Source organism: Choristoneura fumiferana, chromosome 12, assembly GCF_025370935.1.
Source record: "Choristoneura fumiferana chromosome 12, NRCan_CFum_1, whole genome shotgun sequence".
Classification (NCBI taxonomy): Eukaryota; Metazoa; Arthropoda; class Insecta; order Lepidoptera; family Tortricidae; genus Choristoneura; species Choristoneura fumiferana.
The window spans coordinates 2,313,328-2,323,115 of record NC_133483.1 but is presented as its reverse complement, the minus strand read 5'-3'; the positions used below and the strand labels follow the sequence as shown (position 1 = coordinate 2,323,115).

Sequence of the window (9,788 nt, the reverse complement as noted above, 5' to 3'; positions counted from 1 at the left end):
ACCAAATGATACTTTCTGAATGTAAATGCTTATCTTAATGCTAAAAATGCCAAAATCGCCATAGGTGTGCCAATAAAATTTGAGGTTACCCTCGATTTCCCTAGGATCCCATCATCAGATCTTGACTTGGTGACAATGGGACCATCTCAGAAGAGTACCCTTACATATAAAAAAAAATATTGAAAATCGGTCGACAATTGACTGAGTAATCGGCGAACATACATAAAAAAAATACAAACATTGGAACATAGAACCTCCTCCTTTTTGAAGTCGGTTAACAAACAAACCTACTTAAGCCCGTACACGCACATTCATTATAAATAAAGGAAAACGTTGTGCAAAATATAATTTGCAATATCATAATAATTATTATTCAAGAGATTTCCAATCATAAGTTTCAATTCGTTACGTTTTTAAAACGCAATATGAATTCCACGTAGTTTAATGTAATGTCGTTTCAGTGAATAATTGTAGTCAGTGTTAAGTATTTTACAAGTAAGTGTGTCGTTGTGACTCTTTTGTTCCACTTACCAAGCTAGCACGTTCAGAATGAAACGGACACAATTCGAAATATTCGCATTTCAAAACTTAACCAGATTTTGATTAATACAAAGTTAATTTTGGAAATACGAGTATGAATATTTCGAATTGCGTCAGTTTCGTTCTAAACGTGCGTACCATATTTGTTCCATTTGCCACTGATACAGACCAAAAATTTGCGCTACATTTAGGCATGTATACATAAGTACCCAGAGGCACAAATACCACCATCATTCATTACATTCCATATTTTCAAAACATTTTCCCGTACCCTATACAAGGTGGGCCACAGTAGGTATAACAAGTTTCCCTAGGGAAAACCTTTTTATACTGTGGGTGGGCAACAGGAGCAAAAAATTAAACGACAGCTTCCACTCTTCATCTTGAGCTAATTTAGTTTTACAACTTTTGAAAATAACTTGTATTATGATTTTTACTATAGTTTAAAGTTTAATTAGACAAGCAATGTATTGTAAAATCGGTCATTTTGTTACGTGACAGTCGATGTCATTTAGGCTATTGGATACCTTACATTGAAAATACTATTTAATTTGTTTGGAATAAACATAATGGCAAAATTACTTTTTTTTTTTAAGTTGCAGAACTAAAGTAGTTCCATTTTAGTAGCAGAACCTGTGTTTTCATTTTTTGCTCGTGTTACAGGGCGCACCCGGTATAGTAACTGAAATGTTTTCGCAAATGCATAAGTAAGACTTTGAGTACAGTGCCCTTAGTGTAAGTTTTCGGTTACAAAATACGTCTCGATCGCGTTCGCGTTAAAATCTCAATTTATATGGAAACACGAACAGCGCCTCTAGCGGAACGTTTGCGATATTCGTGTTTCCATACAAATTGAGCGCGATCGCGATCGAGACGTATTTTTTAACCGATAACTTACACTAAGGGCACTGTAACTCTAGTGGAAGTAGAGACTCACTAAGACATTAAGATCGTACTTAGGAAGCTTTGACGTCGACGTCTTTAAAGACGTCCATATCTACGAGTACATCATATTCATATAATGATACACTACCCGTGCGATACCTGGAAAACCAATGGATCAAACTAGGTTACCACCTTTAATTCCCTTGTCTTTATCTACTCGACCGTATAAAATGATGTCTTTAAAACGACGGATATTATCGGAAGACCATTGTTCGATTAGTGCACACCGTTGTGCGCACCAGAGCGTTAAATCGTCACTAGAAAGTGTTCAAAATCGTTTTCTTCCTTTATAAGAGATTGATCGACAAAATAGGCTGTCATTGGTGCTGCGGCTGTGACGCAGCTGGTCAGCAATCGCGAGAAATGAGACGAACAGTTTTTGTAAGTATTTTTTATTCAACGTTTAACGGTATCTTCGACATTCAAATGGTTCAGATCATTACCTACGTTCAGTGCGGGTTTTAGCAATTCCAGCGCCCTGGGAGAGATTTCCACGGCGTCCCCAACTTTTGGGAATTTTCTAGAAAGGCTTTCTTTCTTAAAAAGGCTTCAGGCGACCCTTTAAGTTCGGCGCCCATGGGCGGTCGCCCCACCGCGCCCTACCCTAACGCTGCTATTACTGCTTACGTTTATGCTTAGCACTGCTGCACAAATCTTCCGCAAACTATCGACCCCATCACATCCTTGCCATGTGATTTAACTGCTTACTCTATGCAAATAAATCTTCTATCTATCTATTGTAAAGAATGTAACCAAAAATTGTGAATACTTACTCACTTTTCTGTCACAGGTATCTTGAATACCTACTAGGAGGTCTCTAACCGTATTAGTTGTTCAAGTAGTAATTTTAATAAATACATTTTTCATTTTCATTTTAATTTTTTCATCTATCTATATTAAATCATTCACTGCTGGAACTTTTCCTGGCACTGCACATAAACATTCACTAGACTTTCACCCAGTGTCTTAAATGCCTACGAGCGTTCATACAGATTCCTACTAAAACAGCAGTGTTGAACTTTTAGTAGCTTTTGAAGCACTTGATAAATATCTCAAAGTTATCATCGTCTTCATCTATACAGTGTATTGCCGGCAGCCAGGCTTTTTAAGAGAGGTTTAAGTAACATATTTCCGTAACTTATTAGCCATGACATTAATTTAATTAATAAACTAAAATTCACTTTGTTAACTTTGTACAAAAATTATAATTACCATCAATGTACAGCAAAGTAAATTGACAAGGAAGTGTAAATGACAGCCGAAAGTTACTTTGATTATAACTGCAGGGTTCATCTCAGAATGAGAGGACAGAGGACAATGCGTAGAAATTACAATTGTGTTTTAAATACGCCCTCATCTGCTTGAACTAGCATGAAATATTTGGCGATATTTTAATTATAAAGGAAAACTCTGTCATAAATGACATAAAGTTTGATGTTCATGGATCAAACATTTGACTCGGGAGTTAAGAGAGGTATACACACTTGAGGGTATATACACTGTTCATCATCATCATCATCATCAGCCGGAAGACGTCCGCTGTCGAACAAAAGCTCCCCTTTGGAAAGCCACAATGAACTAAAACTCGCCACATGCATCGCGCGGTGTGGCTCTCTTAATAACTTAAGTTTACATACTACGGATTTACTAGGTACAGTCGAGTTCATAAACTTGTGAGAAAAAATTCGATCAAAAATATCTGAACACGCTTCTACGCCGTTAACAATAGAGTCGTGTTCAGATATTTTTGGTCAAATTTTTGCTCACAACTTTATGAACTCGACTGTACTTATTTACGAGAAGACACACTACATTAACACTGATTGCCGACTAATGAAAAGTAATGTCCGCGTTATTTAACTTACGAGAACGATCATAAAAAATGCACTTTACGCCATTTAAACTCCTTCATAATTCCTTTCAACGTTTTGATTCTCAACGTAACTACACTTACTCACTTGCATAAAATAGTAACAATATAATACAGATTATATTGTAACAGAAAACAGAACACTAAGAAACAGAAATAACGCAAGTGGAGATGGGCAGGAATATTGCAGAATTCAAAGTTGCTTGTTCACAATTATCAATCTACTTATCTAGCACAATGTTAATTACAAACTAGATTTTTTGCGCAATGGCCTTCCGTTTGCACGACGAAACCGTTGGATACAAACAAGTGTTTTAATGATAAATTATAGCTCATTTAGTTCCTTAATGCATCAACAACTGCTCGTTATATAACTAACAATGTAATTAGATCATTCGGTTATTGGTACAATCAAAATGTTAGGCAATCAAGCTGTCACTTTAAAATTATACTTTCTGATGTGTTTATCTGCAGGAAATGCAGATTCGTTCGACGATGGTTTGACGTAATCGATATTTTACACTAGAAAGTTTATTGTTTAGTTTTATTTATAACTAGCCATTGCCCGCGACTCCGTCCACGTAGAATTCATTTAACGCTATCCCGCGGGAACAATGCAATTATCCGGGATAAAAACTATCCTACGTCCAATCTCGAGACTCAAACTAACTGTATATCAAATTCCATCTAAATTGGTTCTCCGGCTTAGACGTGATAAAGTAACAAACAAACTTTTGCATTTATAATATTAGTGTGATGTGGTCTAGTGCGCTTATCGAAAAGTCCTTGCAATGGTATAATATATAATATCTACAAGTATAAGATTATTGACTCTATATTTTGTGTTAAAAGTTCACTTATGTAAAAACCAAGATTGTTTTTTTGGTCTTTTTTGTATTTTTTTATTTCAACTCCAAATTTTGTTACTTTTACGGTCATCCCGTAAAATCCATATCGAAAATACAAACTGAATGGGAATCGAACCCAGGTCCTCAGCATTCCATGCTGCGTGCTATACCGCTACACCACCACTGGACAGGAGTACAGACACGAATTTCTCCTATGCACCACATATCTCAGCTTGTTTGTTACTTATTTATCACTTAAGCAGCGATACTAGCGACATCTATGCTTCATCGACAAACTTTCAGCAAACCATTGGAACTAACCACTCACCCGGACAAGAGATGTCGCTATTAAGCAATCAAATTAAGATTGATTAATTCAATGGCTATAGCATAGATGTCGCTAGTGTCGCTGCTTAAGCGACTAAATAAAAACAAACAAGCTGAGATCTGTGGTGCATAGCAGAAATTCGTGTCTGTACTCCTGCCCAGTGGTGGTGTAGCGGTATAGCACGCAGCACGGAATGCTGAGGACCTGGGTTCGATTCCCAGCGCTGGTCTCTTTTCTGGTTTTTCTGTGCATCTATGTTTCAGTTTGTATTTTCGATATGTAAAAACCCTCTAAAACCCGTATTGTTTCAGATTATTATAGCGTGCACAGCGGTGGCCGTCCAAGCGTGGTCGCGTCCATTCTATCCGGTGCAGAGAGCTCCGACGAGATTCACAAGATATGCGCCGCCACCGCAGCCATACAGACTACCTGGTAAGTTGGCTTGCCCGTTCGACAAGAGACGGGGGAAGTGGCGAAGAAACGAGGCAGAGTAGTGTGACTTTTATTAAACTAACCAGCGCTTTTCCCGCTATCTCATCTTATGGTAAGTGCAGATAAGTTACTTCGTCATGTTGTATGTCATACTCCTCGACTTCCCAGATCACAGATATAGATTACACTAGATAACGCAAACACCTCAATCTGTATGAGAACCAACGTGTCACTTTTATATCTACTGTGACGTCTCAAGAGCGAATTTACGATGTGATTCCTCGATGTCCGCGCAAAGTTGTATGGGGCCAACCTCGATGTTTGGTCGGGGTTCGGACACGCGAAGTACCTAGATGCATTGGCGTAATCATAATAATCTAGTCTAGTGTAATTTATATTTGTGTTCCATATAGTCGATCTCTGTCCTTCTCTTTGGTCGTCCATGACTGACAAGAGAGACAAGGAAGAGTAATGGAGCACAATGGGTAGAATGAGGAGCAGTCACGATGAGTAGTGCAATGAGGCGGATATATTCAAAATAATTGAATTTATCTTGTAGATAAAGCTGGAGAGAAACCTTAAATGATGAAACTAGTATAAATCTAACTAAATCATTATCCTTCCTTACTATTATAAAGGGGAAAGTGAGTGTGTGTTTGATTTAGTATTTGTATTTTATGCTGGGCATTCATTAAACACAACGCAATGATCAGCTATCATCTTTTATTTTATGTCCTTCTTTTTTACAGTGCTGTTACAGCTCGAACTTTTCACAGATTAAAAGTTCAGTTTGAGTAAACCCAAATCAACAGTTTGTTTGTTTGTTGTGTTTCACGCCGTAACTACTGCACCGATTCCTATGAAATTTTGCATACGTCATATTAAAAGTCCAGAATAATACGTAATAGGATATTTTTTATTCCGAAAAAAATTGCCATTCCCAAGGGATGACCAAAGTTTGTTTTGTATTCTAACCGCTGAGCTGACTCTCTACATAGAACTTTGAATGCACATTACACAAACGTTTTTTTTAATAATGTGTTAAAAAGCATGCTTGCATGCTTTCTGGCTTGCATACTTGCCTGTAAGCTCGCTTGCAAATTTACTTGCTCACTTGCAAGGTTGCTTGCTTGCATGCCTGCTTGCATGCATGCTTGTATGCTTGATTGCTTGCATACTTGCTGGCATGCTTGCTTGCTTTCTTGCTTGCTTGCTTGCATGCACCATTCCTTGCATAATCACATGCTTGCTTACATACTTGCTGCATGGCTTGCTTGCATGCTTGCTTGCACTATTTCATGCATAATTACATGCTTGTTTACATGGTTGCTTCCACGCTTGGTTGCATGCTTGCTTGCATGCTTGCCTACATGCTTGCTTGCATACTTTCATGCTTGCTTGCATGCTTGCTTGCACTATTTCTTGCATAATTACATGCTTGCTTGCATGTTCGGTTGCATGCTTGCTTGCTTGCTGGCTTGCTTGCATGCTTGCTTCCTTGCTTGCGTGCATGCTTGAAGGCATGCTTGCTTGCTTCTTTGAAATGTTTATGGTTCAGTAAAGCGAAGCCGCGGGTAAAAGCTAGTGATCAATAGTTAAACAAATTAACATGAATTTGTTTTAGTAATCGGAAATGAACTGTACATAATGATGAATATTAAAATATAACAATGATTTAAATCTTGTTACGTACAACCTGCATTAATATCTGTCACAGGCAGCGGAGCGTGCAAAAATATCTAACACGTCATACCGGTCCTAGAAATAAAGTCACAACAGATATTTCTGCAGGCTTTGTGTTAGATATTGGTGTTAGTGACTGTGCAAGACACGTTTTTTTAAATGTCAATATGTTAGAACGCACCTATGTTTTATTTGTATTATGTATGTCGTATACCTGCGTGGGTGAAACAATAGACTATGGGGCCGTTTCACCATCCATTGATTAGCGTTAACGGACGGTTAAATGTGATGCCGTCTCCTTCTATTCGAACAAAACAAATAGAGACGGCATCACACCTAACCGCCAGTTAACACTAATCAATGGATGGTGAAACAGCCCCTATGTATATTATAATAACAACATCCAACATTGATTTAACGCAATAAATGAATCTAAATATGAATTGTTTGATCTCTGACCTATTTTTTCTGTGAAAAAAGGGTATTGTTTGTTTAAAAATGCACATTTTAATGGTTATTAGCCAATTCAACTTGCGTTACATCCAGATATTTCTAACATATGAATCAAATAAACAATAATTTAGACAACAATGCTGGGATACGGCAATATTGCCTCACCGTGAAGACTGACAATGGCTTTATTCTCAACAGTTCTGGTGATGTCAAGATCAAGGCTTCCCGCGGAACAGCAAAAAAGTGAGTGTTACATTCAACTGTAAATATTGAGGTTATTGTACCAAAAAATCGGTGAAGTTCGAGCTGGATTCGCTCGCAAAGGTTTTCCTGCCACTGTTATTTTTGCTGTTTGTTGTTTAACACTGTACTGTACCTACTGTACTGGCGGTGGGTAGGTAGAGACTTATTTCTGTTGTTAAGATCAAGTAAGTAAAAAACACTGTAAAAAAAATATTCGTGACAACGTACGAAATAAGAAAAAGAAATTAAAATTTTAAATTTGTATGTCACGAATTACTTCTTGGTACTTAAAAATACGTCTTTAATTTTTAACTTCATCATGTTTTTGTTATATATAACAACTAAATATAGAGGTACAAAAGTATAGTACGTACCTAATACCCAATCTTTGAATATTTCCAATTTCTTCCTATTAAAATGTGTGTGTGTGACAGACGGTGTAAGTGTGTGTGTGACACAAACGGTGTGTGTGGTGTAGGCTGTGACAGACAGACAAACAGCCAGCATTTTAGCACCAGAGTCGAGTTAGACACATTGGGTACGGAACCCTAACAACAACAATAGGTGGCGATTTCTACAACGCCCTCAATATCTGCCCTACACTTTCTCACCGTGACCCTTATCAGTTCCAGTGCAAGAGGACGAATCTGAATACCAAAGACCGAAGCGTGGTCACGACGACTACGATTATGGTCACGACCACGACCGCGACCACGACCGCGGGACCCACGGCGTGACCGGACCTGTCCACACCTTCGTGAAGACCGACAAAAACGCCAACTACAAATGGGGCGTCAGACACCATGTCGGGAACAAATACGCGTCGTAACACCGAGGCGTTCGGGGAGTTCCTTTTCGTTATTTATTTAGTTGTAATGTGTAATTTAATTGTTGTACTGGTTATGGAATAAACTGCTAAGTTAAGTTATGTTGTCTTTTTTTAGAGATTTCCATTTCTCCATTTCTTCCTTGTATGTCGTAAGAGCGCGACTGAAGATATAGGTTAAGGTATACCTTAGGCGACAGGCTAGCAACCTGTCACTATTGTACCGTCTTCGTCAAACTAAAAATCCAAAATTGCTAAAAGTGGCTCCGAAGCGGTAACGTTTCGTGTGCTCTGCCTACCCCATTTGGGAATACCTGACAGGCGTGATGTTTGTGTGTGTGTTTTTTTTAGTAAGTGCTATTTAATTTGGCGCCTCGGTTGATGAAATCCACGAAGTCAAAGAGTGAATAAGGTTATCGTGACGCGCTAATTGGCCCAAGTATTATGAGATCCGTTTAAGAGCTTTTAGATTGTTACACACATTCCTGTCACAAACATTTTGGGAACTCCGGTATTCGTGGAATACCGTCCCTCCCACTCGCCTGTTAAATATTAGCGTAAGAGAAACAGCACGATACGAAGTTCAATTTAGAACCTCGGTCTATAAGTCTTGTAGATCGGCCATAAATGTTGCCATGTGAGCACAACATGTGAGCAATGGGGTGTGGTATTCCAGTCCACTGCAGCTGCGACAGTTGCAACATCCTCACATGATATGTTGCATTAAGTGTGCCAGTTAATAGATGTACGATTTATACGGGTCAAATACAAAGTAAAATACAAAAGTTGTATTTACTGTGGTCTGAGTTAATTAATACTCAGATCATTAGGTTAAGGCATGGCCCTTTTGCACTACTGCAGAGCACACAAACAATTGAAAATTGTTTACTTTTAAGTTAGGACTGTTCTTTTTTTTCTTATTTATGTAATTTTGATTGTGCGTGTTTGCAGTAACAAATAAACGTTTTATCTATCTATCTATCTTACCTCTTACATCATCGTCATCATTTCAGCTGTAGAACGTCCACTGGTTAGACATTATCATAGGCCTCCCCCATAGACCTCCAGTTGCTTCAGTTAGAAACGGCCTGCATCCACTCTGAACCCGCAGCTTTAACTGCAAGTCAATCGATGAAGCCTGGTTTCAGACAATCGCTGAGAAGAAGCCAGAACCACATCACCAACCGCCGCAAGCTTCTTGTCAGGCCTGTGGAATAGAATAGAAATATTTTATTCGTTCCTCGCACGTTACATAAAACATAATAGAAATACCTACATTAAAAAATAAAACAATAACATTAACATAAAAACAAGTATTATGTTATGCGAAATCGCGAAGCGGTCCCAGCTCAACATAGTGTAGCCGTGTAGGCCAACGCTGGTCTTCCGCTGTGACCGCTTGGCGACAAAAATTAACTTGAAATAAAAACAACAAACTAAAAGCAATACGATCAAAATACAAAACTAATAAAAACAACCAACATGACACCAAAACACACAGTGCAACTAAATTAAATAATAAAACAGTAAAACACTAACCATCCATGACCACAGATGTCCATATGACATGTACAATCTGTCGATAACGCCTGCTAGTCAGCAACGAAAAACGTCGTGCTC

The 9,788-nt window shown here is 38.3% G+C and overlaps 1 protein-coding gene across 1 annotated transcript; it reads left to right on the top strand.

Moving 5' to 3' along the window:
* Nucleotides 1–1,747: 1,747 nt before the first annotated feature.
* Nucleotides 1,748–8,270, top strand: LOC141433116 (uncharacterized). The gene is made up of 4 exons (XM_074094960.1): nucleotides 1,748–1,866; nucleotides 4,843–4,963; nucleotides 7,298–7,342; nucleotides 7,969–8,270. The coding sequence occupies exons 1-4, from the start codon at nucleotides 1,849–1,851 to the stop codon at nucleotides 8,169–8,171; spliced, it is 387 nt and encodes a 128-aa protein (XP_073951061.1). The 5' UTR covers nucleotides 1,748–1,848; the 3' UTR covers nucleotides 8,172–8,270.
* Nucleotides 8,271–9,788: the final 1,518 nt, after the last annotated feature.

What these genes read in the sequence shown, in the direction of transcription:
- LOC141433116 (XM_074094960.1), top strand. An exon ending in GCAGCCATACAGACTACCTG is followed by an intron (nt 4,964 to 7,297) that starts GTAAGTTGGCTT and finishes TATTCTCAACAG; the next exon opens with TTCTGGTGATGTCAAGATCA. An exon ending in TCCCGCGGAACAGCAAAAAA is followed by an intron (nt 7,343 to 7,968) that starts GTGAGTGTTACA and finishes GACCCTTATCAG; the next exon opens with TTCCAGTGCAAGAGGACGAA.